Raw genomic sequence first — 16,533 nt, 5'->3', positions numbered from 1 at the left:
CCTGCTCAAGACTAAATAGTGATCACTTCCAATTTCAAATCCTCTGTACACTCTGGTGTCCTGCACCAGGGAGAAAACATCACTATCAACAATAACATAGTCAATGAGACTTTTCTTATTCCTAGCCTCTTCTCTCCATGTGAATTTGTGCACATTTTTATGTTGGAACATGGTGTTAGTAATAACCAGTCCATGTCCTGAGCAGAAATCCAACAGATATTTGCCATTATTATTAGCTTTGCTCTTTTCTCCAAATTTTCCCAAAATATTTTTGTATGTCTCACAATCATTTCCTACTCTACTATTTAGATCCCCAACAAGGACCAACTTTTCCTTTTTCATTGTGTCAGTTGCTTTTTCTAAAGCCTCAAAAAATTCCTCCACTTCTACCTTAGTAGAACCTTCTGTGGGACCATAGGCACAAATAAGTCTCATTGTCCAGTTCCCCATTCTCATATTTGCCCACATTACTCTACTTGAGACTGACTGCCATTCAAGAAGATTAGCCTCGTATTTTGTGTTGAATACTATGGCTACTCCTTCTTTTCCTTGATTGTTATTGCCTGAATATAACATTTTGTATTTATTGCTCAGAAAGATCTCACCAGTTTTGGTCTTTTTTGTTTCAGTCACCCCTATTATGTCGATCTGGTACCTATCTAATTCCTCAGCTAGCTCCATTTCTTTGCCATTCAGGCTTCTTACGTTGATAGTACCGATCTTTAACTCTGGTGATGTTGAGTTGGGGTTTGTTTTCAGATTTGTTCCAGTAGCTGACTTTTCGCTGTTCGCCCTGGTTCCCTGGCGAAAACAACGGGGGCCTTGTTTAACCGGGCGACGCCCCAGCCGTCATGAAATTTTGTCATGTTGTACCATCATTTTTTATTTTGGTTTAACCAATAGGAATACAATTTGGTCGGCTAAATCCCAAATTGCCAGCCCATCCTCGTTCGTTCAGTATCAAAGTAGATACCCAACAGGGTGCACCACGAGAAGGTGAGGATTGGACATTAGGTCAGAAGCCCTGGTCGGTTCTCTGCATTCCTTTAAAGGCTATGTGGAGGTCTCCTCTCAGTTATACAGCTTTGACCCTTAAGCACCCCTGACCCTTAAGCACCCCTAAAAATATATATATATATATATATATATATATATATAATTAATTTTTATAATTTCTTGATATACTTGGAGGGTTTAGAGGATACATGATAGTACTACATAATTAAGTTCACATTATTACTAGATTCTTATCAATTATTTTCTTCCAAATTAATCTATTATCTGTCAGGTCTCCCATACTATCAAATCTTGCATTTAGTCTTCTAAGACACAGCAACCTATGCTGTCAATCTACCTATAAGTAGATCTTAGTTTTCCCACTGGGTCTCTTTTTAGTCATCTATGATAACTAGAATGCTTTGGTAACCTTTCCTTTCCCCCATTCTATTTAATAATCACATCACCTTGGATTAACTCTATTCACACACCCTTTCACATAGCTAATGTCAAGTTCCATTCTTAATATCATCATTTTTAATACAATATTTTGCCACTGATGCCACCTGTTCACTCCCATAATTGTCCTTTCTCATTATGAGTGATCTATAATCTTTCATAAAATTTTCTATTTCCAATCAAACTAATAGATTCATAAGTTAAAATTAGTTTAAACGCTAGCCTGTATTTGACAGTTCAAGTGTTTTGGCTAATTTCTCTCTTATTCCATAAAACTTAATGCAATGGAGCATATCATTTTTGCTTATTCTATAATTATTTCCATAATTAATATGCAAATTTTTTTAAAAGCAAACTAAACTGAGAAACACCACCCCTCACAACAATTAGGCATCATTAAAACCCTTACCAAGAGAGCCCACAATCTTTGTTCCAGTGGAACTGCCCTCACTACTGAGCTTAACCACATACACAGAACTTTCCTCTCCAATGGCTACAGTGAACACAGTATCAAAAAAATAATTAATTCCTCCCCCATTCCCTGTCCCTCTCATCAACAAGAATTTAAAAATGCCATCACCATACCCTACATCCGAGGCACTTCGGAAAAAATAGCCAAGATACTAAAAAAGTATAACCTACACACAGCATATAAGCCCTACCGCAAACTTACTACCCTTATCCGTTCTACGAAAGATCAGCTCCCCCCTCTCTCTCTGCCTGGAGTTTACAAAGTACCCTGTTCCTGTAAGCTTGCGTACTTTGGACAGACAGGCAGATCAGCATCCATCCGCCTGGAAGAACACAAGTCGTACATCGTTAAACACAACTATGGCCATTCAGGCTTGGCTGACCATGTTTTGGACACCACCCACAGAGTATCATGGAAGAAAACCACCATGCTCCACCACAGCAAATTCAAGAAAGAGAGACTTTTCTTAGAAGCAGCAGCAGCTCTCAGAAACCAACCAAATCTTAACAAATACGGTTGCATTAAGCTTCCGAAGATTTGGGAAACACTCATCACCAGAGGTCCCACCTTACATTCCAGGCCACCTACTACCGCCCATAGAGGGCACTCCACCTAGATAGGACTTTAGTGTCACCCACGTGGTTGGGCTTAGTATTGTAAGTTTTTGTGTGCATGTTACATTAATTGTTTTTGTAATCCCCGTAGATGTCCTAGTGACTAGGACGAAATATAGGAGTATTAAATTCTAATTTAATTCTTTCTGAGTGTTGTAAAAAATCCATTAAACCTCCAACATAATGTCCTCACAGCACTTAAGCCTCTACACAAGAGTACTTGTTCTACAGGTTCTCTATTCATAGTGCAGTTAATGTATTCAGCCCTGTCTAATTTCAAAATCTGTCTTTATGTCTGCTGATTTTCATACTGAAATAATTACAGCTGTTATTATACCTGATTTAATATCAAACCATCTTCCTGTACCTCTTTTAATTCTAACTGCTGACTTACAAGACAAATGTAGACTATGTATTGCTCAATATAATGTACCATTTACAGCATATAATTGTAGCATTTTGAACAGCTTTTCTCTTCACACCTTGTCATATAGCTTTTCTGCAGCTACAAATCCAGCTTGTTCTTTGTAAAGTTTCCTTTCCATAATTTTTGGAGGGGGGGGGGTTTGGAGAGAAATGAGATGATTCAGAATGTATGTGTAAATTTGCAATCATTCCCAATAAGAACAGACAAGTCTTTCATTTATGGAGGGATTGGAAGGGGTAGAGGTAGCATGAACCATGTACTCTTAGAAAAGGTAGTCATGGTTTTTTGAATGACACAGATAACTTTATTTTAATGCCTTTGCTGTTTAGTTATACCTCTCATAGTGGATAAAATATAAGGAATGAAATATCAAAAATGTAACTAAAAATCATAAAAAAACAAAAACGCAAGCAAAAAAAAAACTCACAAAAATCCATAAAAACAGTTTCAACATCCACTTCAACATTCTTCCTGGCCATAACATAAGTGATGTGTACTACAGTGATATGTATTTCAAGTAAATTTGTTATTTCTTAAATAACCTCAACAATACTGCCTACATCAACTATCCATGCTACACTTTGCATTTCCATAATCCTTTCATTAAAAAAAAAAAGAAAAAGAAAAAAAAAAGAAAAGTGGTCCAGCTAACATCCTATGTCAGATATAGCACTTTTCAAATTCTGTCACTGAGCATTTTGATTATTTATCTCTGAAGGTTGTATTGCAGTTTAATTACACAAACAAGGTAATCTTCTTCTTTGGGGGACATCAGTCTTCATTAACAAAACCCGACTTCCCTCTCTAACTCCATAGATCCATCTGGAAGAAATGTCAAAGTATTTACCCTTTTCTTAACATCTGGAGCTTTTCTTACATAGGTATGGATATCTTCTGAGAATGCCTACAGATAGTAGATGAAGTTCAATATCCAGTGGGAGAGCATTGACTTGGTTAGTGAAGGCCTAAAGCAGATTGAAAAAGTTCATTTGATCAATAGATTAGCCCTACCTATGGTACTAATGGGAGCAAACATATAAAAAAATAAATAATAATAGAAACTGGAATGAGACGAGCTTCACTGAACAAAAGAAACAAGTGGAATTACAGAGCAGCAGACTATGATATACGAAGAAAACAGACCAGTAATTTATCATGGCAGGAGTTGAAGGGAAGAAAAATCATGAATGCCTATGAATTTGTTCAAAATCAGTTACTAATGGCAATGTCAGACTTAGAATAAATAAAAGGGGTTAAAATGAATGAATGAATCATGAAGTATATAAGAGTTATAGAGAAAGAAAATATATATGAGATATAAAAAAACAAGATATCTCTCAGCAATATGAGGCACATAAGGTACAAACCAGGAAGGTAACAACACCCTAGAGAATTCTAAGAACTTGAGCAAAAATGCTTTAAAATTTTAATGGTAATTCAGTATTTTCTACTGGTAGTTCCGCTATAAAAAAATAATAATAAATAAATAAAAAAAGCATGTTGCAATAATTTTAATATTGACTACGTTTGTAAAATATAGTTCCTTGTTTGAATAAACAGCACTTGGACATTGCTAAGTCTCATAACTGTGAAGTGATATGCTTATGTTGGCTGTTGATTGCATGTATTATTACCTCAAATATTTCATGATTAATTATCTTTGTAGTACAAATATCTCATAAGCTTAACATGTCCCTCTATCATATGGGAGACAAATTTTTACAAATTATTAAATCTATATTTTTAGAAATAGTTTGTGAACCATCTTAATAGTATAGGAAATCCTAAATGTAATGCCATCTTGTACATGAAGATTTCTGTGTTAAGCAGTTCTATGGGAAGTTTTCAGTATTGAGACCATATTGTAATATAAATAAGCAAATAAAACCCAACAAGTTTCATGTGTCATTAGACTTACATCATTAGGGATAGTGGTACATAAAAGTTTTACACAACAAAAGCCTATTAACAATTAATTATACATATCAGATGTTTTTGATAACTTCACAACTGTTAAATATAACTGATAAACCAGAATATAAATGATAAATTCATTATTGAATGCTTGTTGAAGCAGTGCTAGTTGTTGTTATCATGTTCTGTGGTATCATGCATGCTATATCCTAGGTCTGTGGCAATTAAATTTTGATGAAAGCAGACTGTAAAATTAAGTCTTGATTTTTATTGCATTGTGTAGAGATCCTAAGCATTTGTGAGCTTCTTTAAATTTTCTTGTGAAACAGTTATTATCAATATATGATATTTTTGTTTATTGCCAGTAGTGGTTGTGTGGAATGTCAGGCCTGATTTACGGTCTCTTCTTTTTTCGATGTCTTTTATGTGTTTAGAAATATGGATCTCTTCCAACCTCCTTATCTGGCTTACATAGCAAATGCCACATGAGCTATAACTAGAACAGCACAAAAAATTACCTTTCTGTATACAGAAAACCTACCACAACAGGAAGATTTTTAAACGGCGCTTCACACCACCATCCATTGCAAACGATAAGCATAATTAAAACTTTATGGGACAGGGTATACAATATATGAAGTACATCAATTAAAAAGAATGAAGAACTGCACTACCTGAAACAGAACCTAGCACTTAATGGTTTTCAACCCAAGATGATCAGAAAAATTCTTAATACATCTCCCAACTCCATTACTTAAACAAGATTTCAAGAATGCAATCACACTGTTTTATATGAAGAATGTCACAGACAAAGTGGCTGCATTGCTCCACAGGTACAACATAAAAGTAGCTTTTTTACCTTTACAAAAAATATAAAGATTCCTACATCCACCAAAACCTCCACATCACCCCATGAAAAAAACCAGGATTCATTGCTCATGTGACATTTGCTATGTAAGCCAGACAGGGAGGTTAGGAGAGACCTGCATGTCTGAACATGTAAAAGATGTTAAAAAAAGAAGATAGTATAAATCAGGCCTGGCATTCCACATAACCACTACTGACCATATCAAGTACTCTGGCAACAAACAAAGATGTCATATAATTGATAATAATTGTTTCACAAGAAAATTTAAAGAAGCCTCACAAATGCTTAGGATCCCTATACAATGCAATAAAAATCAAGGCTTAATTTTACATCAAATATGGTCTTGCTTTCATCAAAAATTTAACTTCCACAGACCTAGAATATAGCCACAGGACATGATAGCAACAACTAGCAATGTTCCAATACATACAGAAACGAATTTATCATTTGTATTCTGGTTTATCAATTATATTTACAGTTGTTAAGTTATCAAAAACATCCAATATGTGTAATGCACCCTCTATGTACATCCCTAGGTATCAGATAGGGGAATGTCTCCCAGAAATGGGCGGTAGGAGGGAAATGAAATACCTCCCCCGCGGACCAACAGGTGAAGCATATTAGGGTTAAATCTCCTGACATGCAGATTCAAAAATGATTACGGAAGGAAACAACAAATAAATCTCGAGTTTGCCCTGATCCTTCCACTTTGAGAGTGAACATGACATTGACTGGCGAAAGCCTTCCTGGAAGCCAGTTGATCGACAAGGAAAAGAGCAAGCCCTCTAAATCCCAACTCTGGAAAACACCTTTAATTGTTTCCAGTTATAATGTACATACACTCTTAAAATCTGGAAAATTCTTTGAGTTACGCAGAGGAGCTGAACTGAACAATATCGAAGCAATTTGTATCCAAGAAATACCACTGGAAAACTGGCATGGACTGGAATGAAACTGCATCAACCAACAAAAAATTGACTTTCATTTATTCTTCAGCAGAAAAACATGGCAACAGTGGTGTTGGAATCTTAGTCGGTAAAAACTTATATAATAAAATCTTTGCAATAGAGAAGTATCAAACAGAATATTCTCCATAACATTGGATTCAAACCCCAAGGCAACAATTACTTCAGTATACGCACCCACAGAAATCAACACATCTAAATTTTATGAAGACTTGCTACTTATCTTTCAAACCTCCCAATGCATAATTGACACATAATAGGCAGACATTTTAACAACACATATTGAAGCAGACTTAGCAGGATCCACCAGAAATATAGGTCACTGTACATATAACCACACAACAAATCCCAACGGACATCTGCTTTCAGAACTTTGCAATGAACACAACTATTTCATTCTCCACACCAAATTTCCTCACCACACAAACAGAAAATGGACAAGAGAGCACCCAAATTGATCGAAATCCAACTTGATCACATACTTATAAATGGTAAATGGGTTAGATCAACACAGAACTATAATGCCTACAATACCCGCTTTCTTAACTCAGATCACAGCAGAATCATTAGTGCTCACATCAAGCTTCAGCTACCAACTCAAAGAAAATAGCAACAAGACAGATAAAATGGAACAGTTTAGAAGATCCCTCAACCCAAAATAAATATAATGAAGCCATTTACAAACTACTAAAAAACCTAGTGCTTACAAGTAATAATACTGAAAATAATAACACCTGCAATGATTTAATCAAAGAAGCTGCAACAGAATCACTGAATAAACATATCCCTAAACCAGCAGAAAACTGGGTGTCACGGAATTCCATAAAACTGATTAATTACAGAAATATCCTCAAGCAACGATTTTTGAGACAACTCAACAGCGAACAGATAAAGCAAAATTTCGAGATAATAAATAACCAAGTATATGAGTCCCTAAAAAGAGACAAAGAATTTCACATGCAAAACATATGTTAAACTTTGAAGGATTATCATAGAAACCATAAGATCAAAGAAGCTTTTCAGATTGTGAAACATCTTAATAACAAGAAAGGAAACCCAAAAAATTAAGAATTAAAGATAAAGATGGTTAAACCATAGAAGACAAAGATAAAGAATTATTAGAATGGAAAAGCATTCTAATACTGTTCCATTTTAAAAGTTTACTTAACATTAAAAAAATTTTACAAACTTCAGTGCCCAGAATTAAAATAAGTGAATAAATACCTATAAATTGCAACAACTTTACTCTTGACAAACTCAAAACAACTTTACTCTAACCTCCCCATTGGAAAGAAGGTATAATTATACCGATACCAATAAAAGGGAAACCTAAATAAACTGGAAAAGTACTATGGAATAACTATTACCCATAGCTCTTAAAAATTTACAATAAAATTATTCTTAATCATATAGAACCTTATATTTCCCCCACTATTAAGGCAAAAACAAGCAGGATTCCTAAACAACAGAAGCACATTAGAATGCATTCACAGTGTAAGAAGATTATTGGAAGGTTCCAAAGACAAGAATATTCCTCTTATATTCAATTTCATAGACTTCCCAAAAACATTTGATTCCATTAGTAGAATTAACATGTTTAGTATTCTTTATCATTATGGTATTCCCAACAAAATTATTGAAGCAATTGCAGCACCTTATCAAGATTTTCATGCCCATGTTCTTGTCAATAGAGAATCGACAAAAAATTTTCTATAACAGGAGTTCTACAAAAAGACACCCTAGCTCCCTTCCTCTTTATAATAGCCCTTGACTACATTTTCAGGATGGTTGAGGATGGATTCAGTGCAACACTAACAACCAACAATAAAGAATTCTGTCTCAGTGACCTCAGCTATGCAGACAATATAGTGTTAACTGATTCATCCTTATACAAGGTGTAACAACACTTTAACTTTGCCAAGATGCAAGAATATTTGGATTGACAGTTAATTCAAACAAAACTAAAATACTCACAAATATAGTACAAAGTTCCATTGTTACAGGTGAAGCATATTATGTTTAAATATCCCAATATGTGGATTCAAAAATGATTATGGAAGGAAACAGAACAAATAAATCTGCAATTGCTTCAATAATTTTTGAATATTTGAATTAAAGTCTTCAACTTTTAGAAAAAGTTGAAGACTTCCAATAATTCGGCTCAAATACAAATAATACTGCAAATAACATAATATTGAGAAAATATAAACTCTCAATCAACACAGGAATCTAAGAAATATATCGAAATTGCCCCTCATTACCTTGGAAACAAATATTAGGCTTTACAAAACAACCTCTTAAGCTATAATAAATTTAGTTTAATCCTTTATCCAAGTGTGAGCAAACAAAGTTTGTGCCTGAAAGTATCTCCAGGACTGGGGTAAGGTGGTACAACACCAGGAAACTCGTTGCAAAGGTGGAGCAAGTTAACATCACTCCTATCTCAGTATCTCCCATAATGCAAAACACATCTCTATCCTTTATCATGCTTTATCTTATAAAGGATTAAACTAAATTTATTATAGTCTAACCAAGTGAAAAATAAACTTTCAACTTCTTAAGCTGTTTTCTTATATGGTGAGAAAACATGGAATGTTTCCACCCAAAAAGCAACAAAAACCATTAATAGCTTTAACATAATTTGTTTAAAACTGATACCTGGTTACTCCTGGAAGGATCATATTCATATTTTAGAACTATTTTAGAAGAGGCAAACCAAAAAACCTTGATTGAAACCCAATGCAGTCATCAACTTGATTGGCTTGGACATCAACTGAGACATCCTCCTTCTCCATAGTTTGACATTTTAGTTTTATACGCCCCTTCAAATGGACAAACACAGATAGGAAGATCAGATAAACAATTTTGGCAATATATTAACCACCTTATCAGAACAGATTCTCTTTCTCTATGAGAACTCAACTGGCTCAAAACAGAGAAGCCTGGAAAGCTACATATAATAATTAACTTTTTTTTATTCCTATTTATTTAGTTCGTTTCCCTATTCACAAATTGCAAATTGTAAATAAACTATGATTATGTGTAATTAATTGTTAATAGGCTTTTGTTGTGTAAAACTTTGATATACCACTACCCTTGATGATGTAAGTCTTGCAACACATGAAACTTGTCGGGGTTTTAATTGCTTATTTTTAATAAACTCCTTTAATAAATTCCAAGAAGGAAACTAGAATGGGTAGGGAGGATGAGGGTGAATGCAAGTGCAGGCAACTTAGAGGTTAGTAAGTGAGAGAGTAATCACATGATGTAAAATGTAGAACCCCAGGTTAACTTTAGTGGGCTAAGTAACATAAGGAGTGATGAAAGGGAGGGGGGAGTACTGCAGTTTATATATATATTTGCCAGCAGTATTTGAAATAAGGCTGAGGAGTTTTTGGCACTGGTTAGCACAACTTGGCCAAAAATTATAGGCATTAGTGAGACGTGGTTGACAGAAAATGATATGGTCACAGGAATGGAATGCAAGGGATAGTGTCTTCAAAGAGGACAGAAGGAACAGGATGGGAGATGGGGAGAATTCTGCTACTGATAGAAGAGGAATTAAAGCCAAAAAGGTAAAAGTACATCACAAGAACAGGTATTCACAGGGCAGTTCATTTGAAGCTATCTGGTGTGAGATAGAGGCCAACAGGAATAAATATGTAAGTGTTGAAAGTTTATTTTTCACTTGGTTAGAGTATAATAAATTTAGTTTAATCCTTTATCCAAGTGTGAGCAAACAAAGTTTGCACCTGAAAGTATCTTCAGGACTGGGGTAAGGTGGTACAACACCAGGACACTCCTTGCAAAGGTGGAGCAAGCTACTAACACTCCTATCTCGGTATCTCCCATAATGCAAAACGCATCTCCTTGCAAATATGTCTAATGTTATGCATTAAGGGAAGGGCCACAACCCAGACTAGTTTCGACCTTTATTGAGGTCTCTTCAGTGGGAGCCAGGCCCAAGTGGAGAGATATTAGGCAGAAGCATTAGCAGGTCATCTCTACCTATAGGAGTTGCCAAATGGTGTGCCACCCTTTTTTAATAAATTACTCTGGATTTAGAGAAAGATGTTGAAAGTTTATTTTTCACTTGGTTAGAGTATAATAAATTTAGTTTAATCCTTTATCCAAGTGTGAGCAAACAAAGTTTGCACCTGAAAGTATCTAACCAAGTGAAAAATAAACTTTCAACATCTTTCTCTAAATCCAGAGTAATTTATTAAAAAGAGTGGCACACCATTTGGCAACTCCTATAGGTAGAGATGACCTGCTAATGCTTCTGCCTAGTATCTCTCCACTTGGGCCTGGCTCCCACTGAACTGACCTCAATAAAGGTCGAAACTAGTCTGGGTTGTGACCCTTCCCTTAATGCATAACATTAGACATATCCGCAAGGAGATGCGTTTTGCATTATGAGAGATACTGAGATAGGAGTGTTGGTAGCTTGCTCCACCTTTGCAAGGAGTGCCCTGGTGTTGTACCACCTTACCCCAGTCCTGAAGATACTTTCAGGTGCAAACTTTGTTTGCTCACACTTGGATAAAGGATTAAACTAAATATGTAATTGGTTACAGCTATTAACTAAGAGGTATACTGCAGAATGCAGATGACACACTCGCAAATTAGCATGATGGGTACAGAGCGATTAATTATTATGGAGGATTTCAACTATGGGAACATAGATTGGGAGGAGTTATGGTCACAGGCAGTGAAGGAAAGGGAATTTATATAGCTAATGAGAGATAATAACCAAACCTAGTTCAAAAACAAACCAGGCTAAAAGTATACAATACATTAGCCCTACCGGTCTTAATGTATGGAAGCGAAATCTGGACAATAAAACAAAAAGACAAACAAAGATTAACAACAGCAGAAATAAAGTTTATGAGAAAAACTGCAAAGCATACCCTATTTGATCACAAAAGAAACGAAGATATTATGAAAGAATTAAACCAAGAACCAGTAATTGAAAAAATTAAAAAATATAAACATAGATGGATGGAACACGTTCAAAGAATGAAAACAGAAAGATTACCAAAACAAGCCTTAAAGTACAAGCCATTAGGAAAAAGAAAACCAGGATGTCCTCTTAAACAATTCAACGATGACTTCTAAGGCCGGAACAGGCCATACTAGGCCTAAATCCTTGATACGTATGATGATGATGAGAGATAATTATCTGATGCAACATGTAATAGAGAGGACACCCGTTCAAAATTTCTGGATCTGATCATTACATCAGAAAATACTAACCAATCTAGCTACGCTTCCTCCGCTCAAAGAAAGTGATCATGTAGATGTGGGATATTTCCAGATGTGCAGAATTTTCTGTTAAGAGATGTATGTGGAATTACAAAGCAGGTGATTATGACAGGATGAGGAGTCAACATTCAGCAGAACCAAAACATTTGGAGGGGGGGGGGGTGTTCTTGATGCATGGGAGCTGGTCAAGGAGTTTTCGAAGAAAGCAATATCTGGATGTATACAGAGTTAGAAGGGTAAAAAATAGCTTCATTAAGCAGGAGTTGCACACAAGGAAAAGATTGTGGAGGAATTATAAAGAAAATGTGATCAACATGCCCATGAGCAGTATAAGACACAGGCAAGAAGGATAACTGGTGTGGTAAAGAAGGCCAAGGCTAATTATGAGAGAAAGGTAGATGATGAGGTCAAAAGAAATCCAAAGGAGTTCATTTTAAAAATTTTATGGAATTTACAACCGTGTTAAAAAAACTTTTTTTTATTATCCCGACATTTCGATCTTCACATCAAGATCATCATCTGGAGCGTACATAAATATACAGGACAAGCTGAGTTACATCATTAACTGTAAGCTAGAGAAACAATGATTTGATCACGTTATTCTACTGGCATGACCTCTGGTGGAAAAAAATTATAATTTTTTTCCACCAGATTATCAGCAACCACCCCAATCTGAACAACTATAAACAGGACTGTAGAAAATCCAGTATTGTAAATCAAAAATAAGAATTGTAATAGTAAAAATAGGGCACCAATTGTTTCTGAAAGAAAACCATCTAAAAGAATGTTTATTCCTGTCATTGTAAAAATAGAATTTAGCTTGATGCAAACATTTATTTTTTATTTTATTTTATTTTATTTTTTTCCACCAGAGGTCACACCAGTAGAATAACATGTGATCAAATCATTGTTTCTCTAGTTTACAGTTAATGATGTAACTCAGCTTGTCCTGTATATTTATGAACGCTCCAGATGATGATCTTGATGTGAAGATCGAAACGTCGAGATAATAAAAAAAGTTTTTTTAACACGGTTGTAAATTCCATAAAACTTTTAAAATGAATGCTGATCACTGTGTAACCCTTAAAGAAAGGATTACGATAATCCAAAGGAGTTCTTTTGCTATGTGGCAATTAAAAGGGGGAATGACTAAGGAAGAATGACTTTAAAAAGTGCTGATGGTGGGGAAGTAACAGAACCAAATCAAATCAAATTACTGAGTGGGCATTTTGCAGGGGTGTACCATCTAAGTGTGATGTTGACTGATAGGAGAATTGAGGTTGAAGAAATGGAGGTGCTTTAAATATTGCAGAGCTGCAATACAAACATAGCCATGGAATTAGATGGCATATCTACCCGTGTATTATGATAATGTGCAAGGGAAATACCAGCTACTCTGACCAAGCTGTTTAGTTTAAACATCAGCACTGAGATGGTGCCATAGGAGTATAAAGAGAGCAAAATAGCCATTGAATAAAGTATACTCCCAGACATAAGTAGCAAAATTATAGGCCAATCAGCATCTCAGGAATAGTGGTTAAGATATTGGAGAAACTGGTGAAAGATAGAATTCAGGACTGAGTGGATAGGAATATGATACTCTATAAGAGACAAAATGGTTTTGTGAAGGGTAGGGCTTGCCTTAGTAACCTGCTTACTTTTTATAATCAAGTAACAATTCAGTTGGATAAGAGAAATGGCTACTCAGCGAAATTATTAGACTTTGCAAAAACATTTGACAAGATTTGACATAGAACTCTATTGCATAAATTGGAGCAAATGGAGATGGATATGAATGTGATGATTTGGATTAGAAGGTGGCTAATGGACAGATATCAAACAGTGGTTTACGGAGGAGTTAAGTCCAGGAGAAGGCAGGTGACCAGTGGTGTACCACAGGGCTCAGTACTTAGTCCTTTGTTGTTTAATTTGTATATCAATGATATAGGAAATGATTTCATAGGAAATATTCAGTTGTTTGCTAACAATGCTAAACTGGGAAGTGCAATGGTAAATGATGGTAATGCAGAGATCCTGCAGGAAGACAGATTAGCAGTATGTATAAAGGTAAATGGCTGCCAGTTTAACATGCCAAGTGTAATGTGATGTACTTTGGGAAGAGATTAGAAGCTTTGTACTATATTGATGGAACTGAACTGCAGGAAACTGATGAGGCTAAGGATTTGGGTTTGATAGTGGATAGCGAGTTTGAGTTTAGCTGACATATTGCAAAGGTAACCAAAACAGCACATAAGATTACACGGTTGTTGAAGAGGACACTAACAGGCAGGGATAGATACATTATTATTACCTATATAAGGCTTTAATAAGGTCACATCTGTACCACTGTGCACAGATTTGGATTCCAGGAGACGATCTAGTGGTGAGTTTATCACTCACCACTAGATAAACTGTGGCAGGTCTGCAGAATGCTCCCTATGAGAATAGACTGATGGCCTGTAGGCTTCAAAAATTAGCTGATAGGTGAAAAAGAGGAGACATGATAGAGGTGTTTAAGTTATTAAATGGGTTTTATAGAACTGACACTGAAGACATTTTTCAGTACATGGAAAGAAGGGAGAGAAGAAGGGATCATCAGTGAAAGCTGTGTAAGAACATGGTAAGTAAGAGTGTGTAGAATAGATTTTCTTGCCTGGACAGTGGCAAATGAATAGAATGAATGCGTTTAAGGAGAAGGATGACAGCTATTGTGTGTATAAAGGTTGGTGTGGATCTCCAGCAATGGATCTTCTGACTCTCTGGAGATATCAGCATAACATTAATAATAATGTTTCTCTAAAAAAGTTAAGTCTACTGTTAATGCTAACATATTATAATTCAAAATTTCCACAATGAACAAAAGAGAATAATTTGAATAATAACAAATCAACTGACTTTATATCATAGTTTGTATATTTCTAAATTAAGAAAACATATAAAAATAACTAGAACTATTACATTTACACTATAGTATGGTGTTTTTTTTCAAATAAAGAAGTTTATGTAATTACCTCACAAAAGAACAGAACTGTAAAAATATATAGTACATATATCCCAAGTTTCTTCACTTTCATTTGGAATAAGAATTTCATATTGCAAACTCTTTCATAGATCTATATAGAAAAATCCACTAATTATTATTATTGATATTTAAAAACATGAGGTCTTATGAAAAGTAAATAAATAATACATAACATAAGTTAACTAACTCAACCTCCCACACACATCATTCTTTATTTTATCTTCCAGATATGGTATCCAAAATTCTGAAGTTTCTAATGAATATGCATAAACAGAATTAAATTCCTGAAACATATAAGAAAATAACCCACATAAAGGAAAGCAAGAAGTTGTGGTGTATAGTGCTTTAAAAGGGAGAAAAAAATCTTCTAGTGAGTAGTACAAATGAATGTTTATGGTCAGGTTATTTTAATATCTTTGAACGATTTTGGAAATTTCAAAAAAACTACAAAGGAGAGAAAAAACAACATTTTGTTAAAGGAAATGTCAAATAACACATAATTTTGATTATGATTTAATGCAAAAAAAAAACAAAACAAAAAAGCCTGATAAAAAAAACTCTCAATGCAGCAGTGACAAACAATTAAGGAAATGAATGGAAACAATTGCTACAAACAAGAGAGAGATTTGCACAGCATTCACACATAATGACATCATTTATTACAGTAAGTGAATCTAGAGGAGCTATTTTTGTCATGTCATATGTATCATATTGTGCATATGATGGCAATTCTATGCACAGATTTGGTCATCTGGATTTTTTAAAGATGAGGAAGTGGTGGGATGCAGAAATGTGTGACCAAAATGGTGACTGCTTTGTGGAGGACAGACTGAGAGTTTGTGTTACACAGTTTGGTTGATAGCCAAAAAGAGAATGGATATGACAAACATATAAATGAATTTCATATGGTAGATGCAGAAAAATTTTTCAATACTTGACAGGAGAGAACAGAGATCACCATGGATCACCTTGCTAACCACACTTTTACACAACTAGAAGTCGTACAAGAATGTGGTTAGCAAGGGCAATTTTTTTTTTAGAGTGGTGACTGAAAAATGGAATGATAAAGGCAGTCACAAGTGTTTTTATCAAAGAATAAATTTAAGGAGAGGTATAATAGGTATTATGTGAATAATGGCTAGTGTAGACCTCCCAGGATAAGTCTTTGGAATCCATGGAGATGATCATAAAATAATATAATTTTGTTTTACCTGATTCTGACATCACCACATTTCAGACATAACCAAACTTTTTCAAGTGGAAGAACAAACAGAACTATGGATTGATACTGTTACCACCAAGGGCAAATCTGTATAGCTATAAATTTGAAGAGTTGGTCTTGAAAGAATACACCTTACATAACTGTCTACAAAGGAGTACAAAGAGGAAGAATAGTACAAAAGATTTGAAAGAAATATTAAATGATTTGAGAGTGGCAATGTATGAAGATTCGATGATAAGGGGTGTGGTGAATGAAAAGGTGCATAATGTCTGTTTTCTGGGAGGTAGAATGAGCATTGGATAAGAGGAG

The 16,533-nt window shown here is 34.9% G+C and overlaps 1 protein-coding gene across 1 annotated transcript in view; it reads right to left on the bottom strand.

The window, feature by feature from the left end:
• The window catches only part of PGAP5 (Per1-like protein PGAP5), a 115,086-nt gene that overhangs the window by 88,245 nt on the left and 10,308 nt on the right, over positions 1–16,533 (bottom strand). Inside the window, exon 3 of the mRNA XM_090408665.1 lies at positions 14,992–15,093. Within this exon, the coding sequence (XP_090264791.1) occupies positions 14,992–15,072 (81 nt within the window). The 5' untranslated portion in view covers positions 15,073–15,093. The remainder of the gene's footprint in view (positions 1–14,991; positions 15,094–16,533) is intronic.

The sequence above is a fragment of the Typopeltis vanoorti genome, chromosome 18, assembly GCF_054136105.1.
Source record: "Typopeltis vanoorti isolate ZY-2024b chromosome 18, IOZ_Tvanoo_1.0, whole genome shotgun sequence".
Taxonomy (NCBI): domain Eukaryota; kingdom Metazoa; phylum Arthropoda; class Arachnida; order Uropygi; family Thelyphonidae; genus Typopeltis; species Typopeltis vanoorti.
The sequence above is the reverse complement of the archived record's forward strand: the minus strand, read 5'-3'. Positions and strand labels throughout refer to the sequence as shown.